Here is a 17,793-nt window from a genome sequence, read left to right as displayed (position 1 = left end):
CCACCAAAGCCCATGAGGACATCGCTAATTACCTCCGGGTAATTACAGCGGCTCGCTGTCTGCCGGGGGGGCCGAGGGGACACTCGGGGGGGCCGAGGGGACACAAACACGGCGGCGTGGCGGTGCCGCGGGGCGGGCACCCTTTATGCATATGCATGAGCTCATTAGCATGGCGATGAGCGCGGCCCCACCCCCCCGGCTTGTGCCGCGGCTCGCGCATATCCCACCCTCATTAGCATGCAGATAAGGGATGCCCCGCCCGCTATTAGCGCCAAGGGGTACCGCCCCTCATTTGCATGCAGATAAGGATCCCACCCCTCATTAGCATGGCGGGGAGCGGGCCCCGCCCCGGCGGCCATTAGTGCCGCGGCGCCCTGGCTGCGGGGGCGGGCGGTGCTGCGCGCTCCGCTCGGCGCTGCCGCACGGCGGGGCGGGCGCTGCTGCTGCTTCTGCCGCTTCTGCTGCCGGGCCTGCGGCTGCTCAGCTCCGGCGGCACCGGGAGGAGAGCGCCAAGCGAGGGAGGCAGGCGTCGGACCCCGCGGCGGCGCTGCCGCGATCGCCCCGCTCGGCTCCCCCATGGCCGCGGGCTGCAGGGACGGCCCGGGGCAGGAGAAGTACCGGCTGGTGGTGGTGGGCGGCGGCGGCGTGGGCAAGTCGGCGCTCACCATCCAGTTCATCCAGGTGAGGGGCCGCGGCGCCCGGGGGGAAGCGCTCCGCCCGCCGGGGCCTGGGCGCTGCCCGGCGCGGGGGGGCCGGGGCTGGAGCCGGCGCGGCGGGCGGCAGCTCCCGGCGGCGCCCTGGGATGCTGCCGGCGGGGCAGCGGGAAGCTCGGGGCGGGGAAGCGGCGGCGTGACCTTGAGGGGCCCGGGGCGGCGGCGGTCGGGCTGGTGTGAGCCCCCGGGAAGGTTCCGGAGGGCGGGAAGAGGCGGCCGCCGCCGGCGGGGTGGGGTTCGCTGGCCGGGCGCGCTGGGCTCCGGGGCCGCCGCCGCGCTTGGGACCGGCGGCTTCGGTGTCGCGGGCGGGGTCCGGCCCCGCGCTCCGCCCGGGAAGCGGCAGGCGCGGCCGGGGAGCGGTGACACTCGGCGTCCGGCTCCGAAATAGCTGCCCCGGGCTGAGCATCTTGTGCTGGCCCGGCAAGGGGCCAGGAAGCTCCCGCAGCTCCCCCCGGGAGGAGCGGTGTTTGCGGCGGGGCACGCCGTGCCAGCCGGGACCGACCAGCGCCCACCGCCCCTCCGAGCGCCTGCTGTTGATCCTGCAACTTGTGGACAATTGAACTTTTTCATTTTCACTAATAAAACACGCCCGAACAGGCAATACAAAGGGTGCGTGTCAATGGTACGAGGAAGATCCCTTTTTACTGTTTCGCCACGAATTCAGCCGTACCTCCTTTACTTTTTTCCATCCGCTGCCCTGTTGCTGTTAGCATTTCTACCTCTGTTTATGGTGGTAGGAGGAGACAACTACTTGCGTTGTGCTTGCTGCTGTTGCTGACGGCAGAGCAGCAAATCTGGAGAGCATGGCTTCTTGTTTGTTTTCTTTTATTCCACTGAGGAGAGGCGGTAATGCTCTACCTACCCCTCAGACGGGCTGCTTGACAGTGGGGCACACTCGTCTTTTAATGCTTGGGGCAATGGTGTTCTCAACTAATATTTTGTTGGAACAGGTGATCTGAGAGCAAATAGACTATTTTTTTATTTCAGTGGGTTTTTTCACTCACACGTGCATCCGTGTGTTCATCAGCTCAACTGCTCCTTTAGGAATCTAAGCTCTGCAGCCTAGACTAAGTAACTACATAGAAAACAGCACTTTGAATTTTTGGATAAGTTCTGGATACCCAAATGCTTATGAGGTCCAGTGTTGTACAGAACATTTAAAGAGGGGTTGCTTTGGGAGAATTGGTTCTTCGAAACTAGTTTAGTTTGAATGGTGGTTTTCGAGGTGTAATGTTCAGGTGTCTTTTGTCAGATGTGTAGATGGCTGGTCAGTTTTAGGTAAAATACTGTCTGGTTGGTCTGTTTGAAGGTGATGGGGCTGGAATAACTGCAGTCCTCTCTGTGTCAGGACTGAACTCCTCACTGCTTGCATATGGAGATAATGAAACCCTGAGTTTTCTGCAGCTGGTTTGGGTTTGGGGTGCCATTGACTCCAACATGGCTCTGCTGCTTTAGGTGGTGTTGCTGTGTCTTGCTGTGGCAGCAATGCGTGCAGCTGGATATGGCTTCAGTCCTGAGATGCTGCTGTCTTGGGAAATGTTGCTGAAGGGATTTCTGCATTCCATAGCAGCTTTCAGGGCTTTGGGATAACTTTATCTTCACAACAAAAGGGCTGTAATTTATACTAAAGATGTAAGGAGGAAAAAAGGGGAAGTTTATACTTGATGCCTTTGTATGGCTGCCTTTTTTAAGAGCAGTAAGGTTCTGCTGAGTACTGGATAGCCTCAGTATTTGAGTACTTGTAGAAATGAATTCTTTAATCTAAAAGTTTGAGCTTAAATTACATATAAATATAAATTTTTGGTCAAGTGCTGTGACTGACACTTGTCTTTCAGCAGATATCTGCAAAAGAGGAACCTGTGTCTGTTTTGTCACATGTAAGGATCCTTTCAAATTAACAGCAGAAAAATAAATGGTTCACTTTGAAAGAGTGTTGAGGGAACAGCACTGTGGTGTTAAGCTGATGCATTGAGGGTGAATTCTTCAAAACAACTTATTGTCAGTTTGCATTAAGTTATCTCCATCTTCTTGCCCTCTCGGCAGCTTTATCCTGAGATAAAATCTTGTCACTGCAAAGTGAAGTTTAGCAGAAAATTCAGCCTTAAAAAACCCCAAACAGCCCGAAAGAAAACCGAAGAAAAATAGCTGGGAAATAAAGACCTGGGCAGTATCTCAGGTAGCTGGAGAAGAGTTTTGTGTTGTTTCCGTGCTTGCTGTGTGGTTTTGGACAATAAGAGATGAGGCTTGGTGTACTATTTATATCCCACAGCGTCTTCCTGAGCTCTTGAAGCTGTGATGTTATCAAGCGTGTGCTTTGCCATGCAGGCACCTGGGTAGTTTCTGTAAGGCAAGTGTACTGCCAAATACCTCGTTTGTCTTTTAAGGCTGCACAGAGACTGCTCCAAGTTGTTTTAAAATTGATTACAAGCAAGTCACGTGCTTCATTTTTGGAATTTCTTAGGATTAAGTGACAAACATGTAGTGGCCTTCACTAAAACGTGGATCAGTACTAGCTTTTGCTGCGTGACAGAGCTTGATGTCAGTGGAGGATTTAAATTCTTTTTTTTGCTTCTTTACTGCTTGTGTTTAAAATAAGGCTGTCACCAACTGAGTTTTGAAGCTTAGAAAGGAAAGCTTTTTTTTCTTACTGATACTAGCAAATATTTCTACACTTGGCTTTGCTTTCTTTTTCGATTTTCAGTAAATTAGTACTCGAGTACAGCTGTTGCTTTTACTTCAGTGGTGATTTTTTTCCAGTAAATAAGACTTTTGTGGTGACAGGATATCATGAGGAAGCATGTGCCACAATTTACGTTGTATCTTTGAAAGAAAACAGGAGATTCATATTTGAAAATGGGAAAACTCTTCCTTGATTTCAGATAAAACAAAGGGAAACATGAGAAAGTGAGGATGTAAGAAGAACCAGTTAATCTTCTTTCTTCTGCCAGCTTTGTGGGATCTCTGCACAGCTCATCCTTCCCTGCCTCGTTCAGATGATGGTGGGAAAGCACAGAGCATTTATTCCTGCAGGAGTAGCAGTGGCTGAGGTTGTGGCAGTGCAAAGTGCTCCTGTGCTTGCTGCCCTGTGTGTGTGAGAGTATCAGCTCCTGATGATTGCTGTGCCTGGAACAGCAGCGTGTTTGTGAGGAGGCTGAGTGTGAGCAAACACATCTCGTACCATGGAAGCTCCTTGGTGTCCCAAGTTCATGGAGTAAGTGAGGTGCAAGTGGTGACTTGTGTACAGCTGCCTGTGCTCTTGGGCTCTCCTCTCAGACACTCATCTGACACCTTGGCGTAACTTTGGAGCGCAAATTAGCAGATCAAAGCTTTCAGTGGTTAGATGAGCAGTGTGTTCCTCTAAATTCTTCCTCTAGGGGGGTAAAGGCAGCTCGATATTGCTGTTGGTGGGCCAGGATATCATCCTGGAAATATCAGATCATTTCCTTTAAATCAGGATATGATAGATGAACTTACTGCTGTCAAGCCCGTGCACTGGTAAGACAGGAAGTGAAGATGTTTTAATTGTGGAGGAGAGTTAATGGGATGTTGCAGCTACAAACTCCAGGAAAGCAGCAGTGAATGATAGCTCAGCATTACACCACAGCATTTTGTAAAAGTCCAAGTGGTAGAACTAAGCATTCCTTCTGTTATTGAAAACATACACAAATAATCCATCATGCTCACATCCCAAGAGGCAGAAAACTTTTCAAATGCATTGCAGCCAGTTAACTGGCCTCTTAGCAGGCTGAGGTATTTGGGAGTATGAGCTGTGCAGAGCACACAGCTGTTGCCACAATAGCTTTCCTCCAGCTGTCATGCAGAGGTCTGTCACAAAATACCCCACATTCCCTTGTAACTCAGCCCTTTGTAATATTCAGGTTTCCTTGCTCAAAGGGAATACAGCCTAGCAACTACCTAATCACCCTCTGATTTTTTTATTTTTTTTTTTTTATCCTACAGTTGCCATTTACTTCATGGTTTTTTGGTTTTTTTTTTTTTTTTTGCAAATCCGGATAATACATAGCTAGTTTTAGCAGTATGCAGCAAGAAAGCCACTCATATTGTATTCTTTCAAGCCTGTTGTGCAAAATACTGTCTATTTTTGATCAGAATTGATAAATATATTTGTCCTGGTGTTTTTTTCCTTTCTGTAAAACTATGTCTTTTGTTTTGTGATAATGACTTGTATAGTTTTGCATGCTGAGTAGGCTTGGGTGACTTGCATGAATGTATCAGTTAATAAATGTCCCTAGACCCTTGAGATGGTATTGAATGGATGTAATTCAGTGTGGCTGAGTTGAGCTCAGTTTGTCAGTCAGCTTCATGTTACCTGTGGTAGTGCATGAACATGTTTGAAACTGCTAGAACACTTAACACAATACAAAATCTATGTAGGGCTTCAATGTTTAGGGCCTTTTTTTTTGTTTGTTTACTGATTTCATGCAGTATTTACAAGCTCAAATCTTACTGCCAAGTTTGTAAAAGAAAATACTTTTCCTACTGCTCTTAAAGTGTCTGTAACAAATTCTGATTGGAGCTGAGCTTACTGTTCCACTCACTAGTGAGTTAAATTAGTTGGATGTAGATTTTTGACTCTTGAATTTTAACATCACACGCTTTGTCTGAAAGCAGGCATATGACTTGCAGATGGATGGGTGAGCAGTTGTTCAGGCTTTTTTCCCTTTTTCCCTTTCCTTTTCCGAGCTGCTGCTTTTACAAGACTGTTCTCATTAACTAGCAATAAACCCAAAGGTGGGTTATCTCAAAGTGTCTTTTATCTCTGAAATAGCTGTTGGGCAACAAAATGGCTTGTTCTGAATTTTATGCTCTATATATGAATTCCAAGCTCCAAAATAGAGTAGTAAAGTAGATTGAAAAGCAACAACTGAACGTGCAGCTGGTGTTGGAGCCGGCGTGCTGGGTGTTTGACAGACCCTGATGTCTTGGTGCCCCACTTCCCTCTGCTGGGCTTGGGATGTGCAAATCCCTCCACAGTTTCTGGATAGGCTGACTAACCCTCTCTGACCGTCAAAAAATGCTCTTGGAGTAAGCGCACAAGCAAATTAAAGGAATTAAATGCCAGGGATTCCAGGCTGCGGATTCACGCAGGGCTACGCTGGGACTGGTATGCTCACACTGAGATAAAGCTGGGGCCTCCTTACCGTAACTCGAGGTGACAAAATACAGTTTAGGAGCAACTGATTGTCGACATCTGTAGAGGTTAAAGGTGGGAAATAAAAATCCTAATCAAAACAAAGGAGTTGTGATGCAGTCACCTGGAATAATAAGGGCTGCTTGTCTCCCCTCTTGTGAAACTTGAACCGCTCTGCTCCTCGCTTCCTGCAGCACTGCTACCAAGCAAAAGTCTGGGCTCGCACTGGTTACAGATCTACAGCCTGGGAACGTGGTAGGTGACTTCAGGCTTGCCTTGCAGGAAACCTCAGGCTGTGTCTGAGTGTTCCAGCACGGCCAGCAGTGGCACATTGAATCCTGTTAGGCAGCAGTCACGCCTTGCACTGGTGCGCTCGCAGGGTAGAGCTGAGCTGGGTTCAAAAGCTGGCATAAAAAAAGGGCTTAAGTTTTGAGATACTCACCGTTCTGGTTTTGAGCGATTTACAAATCCTTTTCCAAAGTGAAATTCCTGTGGGATAACTTAACCCACGTGGCAGTCCGAAAGCGCCTTTTTCTGTGCCTTAGCTCCTAGCAGCGGTTGCTTGTCTAGCGAGTAAATATTGACGTACCTTTTGGTTATCGGGTCGTCTCCTACTGCCACTTGCACAAGGAGTGCTGGCACAGTTTCCCAGATTAGTGCCTGGCATGCCCTTTGCCCTCCCGGGGATGAATAGGCAGCCGCTGGCCTCCAGCCCTGCGCCTCCTTCCCGTACTAGAGGGAGAGGCTCCTGCCTCTGGTTTTGGCTGGAGCGCTGAATTCCAGGGCTCAGTAGTGGTGGTGGAGGGTGGCTCTTATAAGTAGGGCCCTTATATTCCAAGAGTTTGGAAGGGCCTAAATGGCTCGTGTTTTTATACCTTGTGCAACCTGTTCGCACTTACCGAGAGCGTTCCCGGCACTGGAAATGTTGTGACTGAACTCCTTGAGGTATCCAAAGATAAATACCAGCTTCGTGAAGTGGAATGCAGCAGACTTCTGGCTGGCTGGTAGGAAGCTAGGCTTGCTGCAGACCTTCCCAAATTAGTCAGTCTGCAGGTCTAGACTGGTGTGACACAAGCAGAGAACTTCTCCCTTTGTTCCAACAATTCAGGTGGCTTAGCTGTGCCGGTTTGGTAGTCTCGTCTTCAGTTATGGTCACAAGGCACTGTTAAAGGAAAATGGAACCAGATCAATGCACCACTTCTCCTTCTAGTTCAAGAAGTATGTAAAATCAACATTAAAACAGAGATCATGCCTGTAATTGGCCCTTTTTATTTATTTTGTTTTTAAACTTGTTGTGCACAGGACATGTCCAAAGACTTCTGGATATAACTTTGAACAACCAAGACAAACTCTCACTGTGAGGAGGAGGAGGGAGCCAGATTGAAAAGTTTAATTGCAAATCATGCACTTAGGCAATGCTGGCCTGCAAGGGGTTTGTCGTACAAAGCTGCTGGAGTTCTGTTTTGAAATTCTGAGAGACAGCAGTGGTAGCCTGCTACTACAAACTTGTAGTTAGATCCCGAGTGAATGGTTTCTGTCTGGGCAGTGAGTGAGGCCCTTTCTGTTCACCCTGAACTGTACCCTTCTTTATGAAGACATCCTCTGAGTGAACAACTTTTTTTCTCATCTTTTTTATCTTCTCTTCTTTGCTATTTTGTATGTTCTGTCTCATGTCTCAAGTGTGGTTGCAGCCTGGGTTTGGGATAGCCTGCAGGGCACTTAATGGGAACAGGTCTTTCCTCTCTTTAGAGCTTAATTACTTAAAGGAGATAGCAAACAAGTGATGTTTGCTTTGCCTTTTCTTTTCTTCACCATGCTTATACTTAAGCTGGTCACATCCCAGCGTGTGAAGCTCATGGTACACAGTGGTGCTTCTGGATGGAGCTTTGGTGAGGTTGAAATCACTTTTTTGTAGATTGCTTGCTTTTACTAGGGTGTTTTTAAGAGGGTTGTCTGGACTGCTGTGTCATGGACTGTTCATGGTTAAGCTAAAGAAGGTCACATATTCACGTTTGAAGTGCTTGATCTTGAGACTAATCAAGCATTGTGTGCAAGGGCTGTTGTTGCAGCGAGGTCAGGGATTCTAATCTGCTGCTGGAATGGGAAAGGAGATGGAGAACTTGCACTTGGGCAGAGTCTCAAACCTGACTGAGTGGGGGTACTGAGGAAGACTGTGCACTTCTCCATTGCATGGGGAAATGCCACAGACTCTGCTTACAGGGGGACATCCTGTTGGATGATGGAGCTCACGGTTAATCTCTGTAACATAAACATGTGCTAAATCTCACAAAGAGACTAAAGAGGAGAAGGTACCTCTGGAAGAGGCTTGTGTGGAGCTCCCCAGAGCTGCAGTTGGCAAGTGAGGGCTGCATATGTGACCACGAGAGCTGTGCTGGTGCAGATGGGGAACTGGAGGGCCTTGAAAGTGAGGGCAAGTTGATTGTTTGCTTTTTAGAAGGGACTGACACTGGGCAGGCACAAGGCTGGGGAAATGTTTTTGTTCTTCAAGCCTGAAGAAACAGGGCTTTGCTGTAATTGAGGGTTTAATTTGATAAGGTAGTACTACAAGTAAGGAAAAATGTTCAGCAGGTCCCCCTGCTGCCACAGCAGTTTGCCATTACAGCTATTTACTCCCTCCAGTGCACCGAAACTCCGCAAGCCCTCGGAGTTAAAAATAACCAGGGAATGTTTTTGGCCGGGATCAGTTACCCTGTCTGGTTCACTGTGCAGCTCTGCAAACAGCTTCATCTGGCAGTCGAGCTCATTTAACCAGCCCTGCACCAGCTTCTCGGTTGTGAGCAGAAAGTGAAGTGGAGTTTTTGGTGAATCCAGATAGGAATGAGTTCAGGTGATAGGAATGTATGCAGAAGGGCACCATTAAAGATAGCATAAAGTGCTGGCTGCTGGGACCAGCTTTAATAATTAACTAGATGTTAGCACTGACACATAAAAATGGTGCAGTTGAAGAAAAAAAATTAGTGAAACACTCACAAGTAAAGTACTCCACAAAAATCTTTATTCAGGGGACCTAGGAGAAGCATTTTTTCTCAGCAGATTAGCTGTGGGCACACACATTAATAACTATCAAATGTGTCACTTTCCTCAAGTCTTCTAAGCCAGAAAATAAACTTGAGCTTCCACACAACTTACCAGCAAATTGTTTTTCCAGTCCTGTTCAGGGTATTCTGTAACTGTAGTGATATAATATGTTGAGTCACCAGTTATATTTCCTAGGAAAAGAAATTTGTAAAATCACTCTCGTTACCATTTTGAGTTTTCCTGACAAAACTAACAACCCAGCTCATATTGCAGAGCATCTTCAGTATTCCTCATTTAAGCAGCCATAAATCCATAAACCTGCAAGCAAATCTGAGTGTTTTGCTTCATATGTGGTAAGTAGACCATGAAATGGCAGGATACCAGTGATAAATCTGTGTGAAAAATCTGGCATCTTTGGGTAGAAAAATGATCTACTAAATTTCTTCTGTTATATTGGACTTGTTCTATGCAGGGAAAATAAGTGGGATTACAGTAATATGCACTGCTTGAGGTAGGGAGTTACTTAACTGTGTGTTCATAATATTTCTGTGTTTCTCCCTCCTTTTAAGAAGGTGCTTTATGATCATGTAGAAAGGTACCAGTCTATAATGTACTTGTATATGTGCATACAGTGTTTTCCTCTAGTAGCTCACACTAACAAGCCTTCATTACCAAAACCCAATAAAGTAATGGTGATGTATTTAAATGGATTCTGGCTTTGCACGACCCAGTATTACTGAGAATGCAATAATGAGTATATTTTAACTTTGCCTTGCAATTTCAGCTGCTGCTTATGTTTTTTTTTCCTGGCAGCTTGTCTTTGAAGTCCTCCAGAAAACACAGCATCTTTGCCTTTGCATCCTATTCTCCTGCCTCCTCTCAGACCCCCAACTATGCTACTGAAACTTGACCACATCCTGAGAGCTTTCCAAGATGTGCCCATACGTGCTGTGTCACTTTGATTTCCCATACTTTGATTTTACCTTGAACTGATGCTGCCCCTCCTTGTGAAGCAGGTTTGCATCTTGAATGGAAAGATTGGGAATTCTCAAAATATAATGGATGGAGGTGATATCCTCCTGTGCTTAGCACCACTCCTGTAGTGTTGGATCAAGCTTTTTTTCTGATGGGGGTATGCCATGATAAACATTTTCCAGACCCTCCAATTTGAAAGTGAGCCTGTGAGGCCAAAATCCTTCTTAGCACATCAGCAAAGTTAAGCAGCTGTGCCTTGTCTTACCATCTGAGAGTATTTGAAGGAGACCTGTTAAACTGTGGAGATAATCTGATTTCTGTCTCTGTCGGGGCCTTGAGAGGGACGTTTGTGGTGGGGTTTTTGTGCTTCTAGAAATAAATTGTTCTGTCTGTGCCATCCAGTGGACCAACCACTTTGAGTATCCTGACTTGCTTTTATTGCTGGCTCTTAGCAGGTTGTCACCAAGCCACAGTGCTGTTGTTGACTTAGCTTTGGTTTCCAGCTCTTTAGAGTTGGTGTAACTACTTCTCTAGCTGTTGGGACAGTATTATTTTATGTTGTACAAGTGATGCTACCAAGTGAAGGAGTGCTAAACCATAAAGCTCTTGTCTGGTTTGATTGCTGCAAAAACTGCGTGCTTAAGCTGTACGCTGTACCTGGAATTCGGGAGTTTTAATCCTCTGGGGGCACTCCTGAATCATCAAGAAATTATCAGAAGGGAGTCAGGCTGCTCTCTCTAACTTCTTGAGCATGATTTTACCATTAAATTTTACATAAAAACCAGGCCTTCTGTCGTAATGTAATTTAAGATGCTTCTGCTTCTGGCAATTACATGGTTTGTAACTTGCTCTGTCATCCCGCATCAGCCTGGGGGTGATGCTGTAGGAAGAATCCCAGAATCACAAGTGTCCAGGTAGAACTGGAAGGATTCTCTGTAGCTCATGGGGACCAGCAGAGCCATGGTGAGGGCCTTGTGCAGGCAGGCTGGGTGGGACAGGCAGCAGCTTCTGCAGCGGGTTAACCACGGAAGATGATGCACGTACAACTGCAGCCTTGTGCAATGGGGGGAGGTTAACCCGCTCTGGGGGCAGGCTGAGACCCAAGGGGGGTTGCTGCTCTTGCAGAGGGCACAGGGAGGGTTGTGAAATGGCCCCTGTGTGTAATCCTGACGAGCAAGTCCTGTTCTGGGAGCAGAGGGTGTTCAGCTGAAGTCTCGGGGGTCAGACCGTGTCAGAGCAGCTGGTGGAGCGGGCGGGTTGGTTTCTTTCAGGTTCAGCTGATAATGTCAAGGCAGCTCTGAAGTTTTTCAGGTGTTGTGGTCTTCTGGCTGATCCAGCTGCTGTAGGAGCCTGCAGATCTCAGACCACTGAGACTGCCCAGTGCTGGGTTTGCTCTTTGTCCTGAGAACATCACTTAGTGCAAGGAGATGTTTCAAACAGAGTGCTTCACTTTCATCAAGGATGTTTAAAACCTGAAGCATTTCTGAATTCCTGTATCTGTGACCTAAATCTACTAACTATAGAAAATGTTTTGTCTCACACAGAGTTTCTGCTTTGTTTCTGCCTTGCTGGAGCAGCACACTCAAATATAATACTGCAGACATCTCAAGTTCTTTGAATTTAAAAAAGACACTTTCAGGTACAGCTTTTGAAGTAGCTAAAGACATGTTTTCCTTTAGCTGTCTAGAAGTTTTTGCACCCATTGGAATGGATATAGTGTCTATCAGGTAACTGAAACATTTGACAAATTATTTTTGTCTGTTTAGCTATTTTTAGTCAAGTATATCCTACAAAAGTTGATAAAATTCACTAGCGTTTGTAAATTTGAAGTTGCCCAGTGTCTCTGTTGGTGGGACTGAATGGGAAAAGAGCCTCAGATCTGAAGTAGTCAACTTCCTTGTCCCATTATCTGCCTCTGCTGTGTAGGTTACATTCCACACATTTTTAATAGTGGCTTCCCCTCCTCCTTAGCTGCTTTGACTTGTTTTGTGGGAGGGCTTGAATATTTCTACTGACATGCCAGAGGTCCTCTCCCAAAAAAGGAAACTGATAATAAAATTGTTCACTTGGAGCAGATTTTGAAAATAATCTGGTCTGTGCTGATCTGGGTGTCTGTTTGTTGAAACTGGGGTTTAAAAATCCAATTGATTTGGGGATTTTGCTCAAGGTTTGAGTTTTGTTTTGTTTTTTTCTAATTTTTTTTCTTGTAGTTTAAGAGCTGAAATTGCACCTTGAAATTCTATCTTCTGTGCATGTCTTCCATTTACAAATGCTTTGAAGAAAATAAACAAAAGCCCTGCATCTCTTGAGCTGATCTCCTGAAAAAGATACTGGATGCCTGCCTGCATGAGGGAAGGGGGTGATCTGGAAGAATTTGTTCAGGGTGATTTCAGAAGATGAATAATTTAAACTGCAGCCACTTGCATCAGACTAGATAATTGAGGCTGGGTTTTCTAACAGCTGAACAGCTTATGTTAAAACTTAAAAAACTCCCTGCAGCACATGTACTTTAGGTAGCTGTTTTGTACGTGAGTTAATCCCATGCCAATTGAGTAGCGTGAGAAATTGAAAAGTATCTCAGCTTTCCCCCTGTGCTAGGAGTTAGGAGATGCTACTGTGACTGCCTAGCGCTATTCACCTAGTTATTCATCTTTTTGTAACTTCTTCCTTGAATGGACTGTCTCTCCTCAGTCCAGAAAACACATGATAGATAGAGGGAAGGGGACTTATGCTCCTTGATTCTCCTGGACTAAACCCCATGTTTTGTTATTGCTGACAGAACATCTCCAAATTGGAGCACTGACTTCTGTCAGCCTCCAGCCTGTGCTTTGAAGTGTGAGCTTTTGCAAAGGAACTGCTGCCTGCTCTCCCAGCAGTGGGCTGTCACTGCCATTCCTGGGAAGATATCCCCAGATTTGTTTTTATGTCTTCAGGATCTGACCGTCATTTCCTAAACCCTGAAGCATGTAGACTGTCAGTGCCAAAACTTACTTGAAGAGGACTTTGTTATAGCTCTGCTTTCCTGGTTAAAAAAATAAAATAAAATACACATATATATATATATATATATAATGTATGAAAACTATCAGTGCTTTAGTGGGCTTTGATTCTGTTCCACATGTTTGTAACACACACGGTCCCTCCAGGCAGCTTTGAGTTTTGGTCATTATGAAAGGTTGAGTTTAACACATGCACAGGAAATGAGTCTTCTAAGACTTATGACTGAAATTAAAATACTTTCTAATGCTGGAAGAAAGCTGAAAGGAGAAACTACTTGCCTTTAATTGGTAGCATCCAGCATGTCTTTGTAACTAAGATCAGCTTTGCTGCCTGTTAAATGCTGGCAGGGCTGTGTGGTGCCAAGGCTGAGATCAGAGGGATGTTCACACTCTGCTACATCCAAGTTAAGCTGTAGGAGAAGATAAGGGCTCCTGAAGGGCTTCTGCTTGCCCCACTGAGGGACTGCCTGTCGGGGGGCTTCACCTGTGATCACTGCAAATCTGAATAGTCCATTATTCTAAGTGTGAAGAAGTTGAAGAACCTGTTTCTAATCTATAAAAATGGAGAGAAACTAATGTGCTTTCCTGTGGTTTTTGGTGCAGAGGGTTGTCTGCCTGTGCATTCCACGCTCTGTTTTCTCTTCACTGAATGCCTTAACCACAAGATCTCTACTTGGTAGAATATGGGAGCGGAAATAGCAGTAAGGTTTTTGGTTTTTTTTTTAAACTAACAAAAAAAAACCCAAAAAACAACCCTCTGATTAAACCCCGTGCATTCTAAAGCTGCCTTCTGAAAGTAAACAAATTGAAGGTCTTTGCATACTGCTCACACATTTTAAGATGGCATTTGCTGTACTGCTGCCTCTTGATACCTTTAAATGAAAGATTTGCAGGAGTTCTTTGCTCAAGAAAGCAATCAAATAATGATGTTCCCTACTTATTAGAGGCAATACTTTATTGTGTGTGCCTGTCAGACCAGGGAAGACCGTTGCATGTTGCAATTTGAATTTAGATGTTGCTCTGTAGATCAATTTCCTAATGAAAACAAGTGGCTTTAGGTGATGGAGTATGTTCTTGCCTTCAGGGCAGGATGTTTTAAGCTCTTTTCCCTACTAGATGTATGGTAAAGCCCCTTTTTCACATGCTATTAACCTGTTAGTAGCAGGTTAGCAGAGGTTGGAGTTAAGAATTAGTACAGAAGGACTGTGACATGTCCAACCAGTCAGTCTGGTTGGTTTGACATGAGTTCCCTGCTTCTGTACATGTTCTGAACTGGGCTTGGGTAATTTACTTGTTAGCTGCTCATTTCCTGTCAGTCTGAACTTGCTTGCAGAGAGAACAACTTGAATATTGTTTGTTTCTAATGTTTTTGTTTGTGGATTTTATAATTGCTGCATTTCATGCTGCAGAAGCTTTTGGGTTGCTTTCTTCTTCCTCTTTGTGTGGGGTAGCAAGGCCTTCTTGTGCTGTCCCTTCTGCACTCCAGAATCAGCCTCTGCAGGATTGTGGCCTCCAGAAATTAAGTGAGGAAAGGAGGGATTGCTTTGGAGAAGCCTAAAAAGCGAGTAAGAGCAGCCACAAAAAGGATCTTCCTTGTAAGTTGGTTCTAAACTGTGGAGAAATCAAATGTTTTTAGTGCTGTTTGTGGAATTCATAAAAGTACCCTCTTTTCTGAGCTTGCTATATGCCTGAAGGATATTGGTCTAATGTGGTTTTCAAAGGCAAAATATTTTAGTAATAAACAAATTAGAGTTACTTTTGTGGCAGTGGCTGTTCACAGTGTCTGTCCTGAAGAAGGAAGCTTCCCTGAAGATTTGTTACAAGTTGGTAGTCATAAAATCAGAGGGAGAGATAGCAGCTGCTAGTGGAACCTGCTTGTCTGAAGTGGAGAAATACAACTAGCATGATCAGATTATTTTTCATCAGCCCTTGTCCTTGCCTTTGATCATCCTTGTACATGGTTTAGACAATATATTTACCAGTGCTTTTCATGACCCATATTCCTCTGATGTGCACCTGTGTTTTCCAGATAATAATGCTTTTCTCCTCAACTGATGTCTGTAAAAGAAAAATGCATAGAGAAGTCACCCTGTATCTTCTAATGCAAATAAAGTAGAAAATCATGTGGTTTGGCTGCTCTGTGCAGGCTGGCTTGTAGGTTTAGAAAACAAGTTTATTTGAGAACTTATGCAAATTCTTTGTAAGAATGAGTGCACACGAGGCAGAAGGGAAATCACCTTGCTGGAAACCCCCCGAGCAGATCTCCACTATTGCTGTTACTGAACTGAAGTAGCTGAATTTGAACCCTTAGTTTTTAAGTTCACACCTTCAACAATCTAAAAATCCCAAAGCCCCCCAGTCTTCATAAGGAGGTGATGATAAACTGGTCAGTGTGAGTGTGCTGTAGGAGAAAAATAAATTCTTTGCATTTTCAGTGGTATGCCTTCCTTATTTTCCCTTAAAACTTGAAAGCCTGCTAAAACACTAGATTGTCTTATTCAGAACAGGAGTAGAAGGAGAGGGAGGGAAGAACTTATTCTATTCAAGTGAAATTTGTTTCAGGAGTTGTTTTTGAAGGTTTGTGTGGACCAACCTGGGTGACTCCAAAGATTTAGCTCTTAGGAAATGGCAACAGAAAACTGGGCTCAAATCTATTTAAATAAGCACATAAAGTTACAGTTTTGGAAAAGGATGAGGGTGTGTTTACAAGCTTTAGAAGACAGAACCAGGGGTGGAGAATGACTCTCCCTGTCACAGCATGTGTGGCTGGGTCAGTGTATGGAGCACTCGTGTTTCAAACAGGGAATTACAATACCCATTGTTTCGTGAGAAAAGGTCTCCACTGGGGAGCTCAGGTTCAGCCTGAGCATCCAGCTCTGGAAGGAAATTAGGCACTGTTTCCCTTCAGCAGTTCATGTGCTTCTGAATAGCAAGTGTTTGCTCTTAATTTGATCTTTAAACTCTTCTTCCCTTTGGAGGAACTTCACTCACGCATGGGTAGAGAACTATTTTGGAACTTGCTCTCATGTACTGCTAAATAGATTGTTAGAGAGGAAAATACTAAGCAGATTTTCAGTGATCCTAAGGTCTGTGTGACTCTAGAAGATACTTGCTAGCTCAAACTGTGAATTCATGAAATAAGGTTGCATTGCCTGTAGATGCAGTGTTTGATACAAATCGTGGTTTTAATCTGTTACTTAGAATCAGCTCCACTATGGGAAGCGATGGTGCTCAGCGTGAAACTGCTCCAGTCTTTTATTTGCCTTCTTTACTGCTACCATAAATGGCCATACTGTAAAAACATTTGTTGACTGTGTGTGGTGTTTGATTGTGTAGTGCCTCAGCTGAATGTTTGCCTGCAGTTTCTTGATGTGGTTCGTCACAGATGTGGCTTTTTGAAACGTGAAAGTAGGTGTTTGTGCATAAAACTAGTTTGTGGCATGAAGTAGATCTTAACATTAGACCAGGTCTCCCAACATGCATCTTGAGTGTGCTGTGTCTCTGGGTTTTAATGGAGTGGCAAGGGTCCCTTACAGCAGATACTTGGCTTTTTTGCTTTAGTTATAAGAACATGTGGTTCAGGGTTAATTGCATTCTCACTGAGCTAGAAGAATCCTTGCTTTTAAGACATACGTGCTCTAAAAGTACAAAAGCCAGGATTGACATCCAACTGAATAGATCCTCCAACTCAAAAAGTCGTGGGAAATACTCATCTAACAATCACAGAATCAGTTAGGCTGGAAAAGACCTCTGAAATCAACAGGTCCAACCTTTGACTGCTCACAGCCGTGTTACTCAGACCACGGCGCAAGGTGCCTCATCCAGCTCTCCTCCCTCATTAACATCAATGCCATAGATATTGAGTAATGTTAGTTATCACTATCTTTTTCTATTCCAGGTGGTGTCTGTGTTAATTCATAGTAAAAAATAAACTCCCTCTGAGATTTCTACGTGTTTCCCTGCCCTGTGAGCGGGGTGATGCTGACTAAGAGTGGTACCACACCCGCAGGTGCACAGGCGAAGGGGAAGAAACACTGTGGTTGGTTTTAGTACAACCAAATGTTTTGCTGGTAAATAAGGGGTTTTTTTAGATGGAAATCGTTGCTTTCTTAAATATGTAGACCGACTACTGAGGGTAAAAGCATTTTTAATAAAATTTGAGGACATAAATGTGTTTCCATTTGACACTTCAAAATCTGAAGTTGCTGAGGCTGGAAATTCTGGCACTGCTTAAGAGCATTTTAATTCTGCTTACTGGGGCTTTAGGTTGTCTTCCTTTTCCCTGTAGATCTGCTAACAAGCTAATTTAGCAAGACAGTACATATAACCAGTTCTGTGCAATGAAATTGTATTCATGTCAGGATCAGCAGTGGTCAAACCACTCAGTAGCTTTTGGTTCCTGGAATTGGTCTGTGTGCACATTTCCCTATATATGAGTTGTGACAATATTGGTCACATTGTGCTTTTAAAGTCTTGAATAATTGGGAGGATGGTGTTACTCAGGAACTTGCCTCTGTCAAGCTCCCTAGTGAATATTCCAGTTGTGAACGATTTGGTTTTGCATCCGCCGTGCTGCTGGGGTGGGTCTGCGTGTGGTGCTCGCTTGGTGGAACAAAAGGATGGCCATCCATGCATCTTCTGCCCAGAAAGCTTCTGCCCCTTGCTTGTTCTGTGATTCTGATGTTGATTCTGGTGCACACTGTAAAACAACTCAGGAAAAATAGGTAGCACCCCGTTTGATACTCTTCAGCTGAGTATAAGTGAGTGTGGATTCTGAAGGAGGTGCACAGACAATGCTAGGGCTGCACATAAGCTTCATGTGTCACTCTGCAAAAGTGCTGATTTCAGTGATCTCACTGAGTAACCTTGTGCCACTGAGGTGCAGGGTCTGGAGATGCTGTAGTACAGCATGTTT

The 17,793-nt window shown here is 45.0% G+C and overlaps 1 protein-coding gene across 1 annotated transcript in view; it reads left to right on the top strand.

Moving 5' to 3' along the window:
* Nucleotides 1–384: 384 nt before the first annotated feature.
* The window catches only part of RRAS2 (RAS related 2), a 41,943-nt gene continuing 24,534 nt past the window's right edge, over nucleotides 385–17,793 (top strand). The window contains exon 1 of the mRNA XM_015630280.3: nucleotides 385–681. Coding sequence (XP_015485766.1) covers nucleotides 577–681 — 105 coding nt within the window. The 5' untranslated portion in view covers nucleotides 385–576. The remainder of the gene's footprint in view (nucleotides 682–17,793) is intronic.

The sequence above is a fragment of the Parus major genome, chromosome 5 (genome assembly GCF_001522545.3).
Source record: "Parus major isolate Abel chromosome 5, Parus_major1.1, whole genome shotgun sequence".
Lineage (NCBI taxonomy): Eukaryota > Metazoa > Chordata > Aves > Passeriformes > Paridae > Parus > Parus major.
The sequence above is the reverse complement of the archived record's forward strand: the minus strand, read 5'-3'. Positions and strand labels throughout refer to the sequence as shown.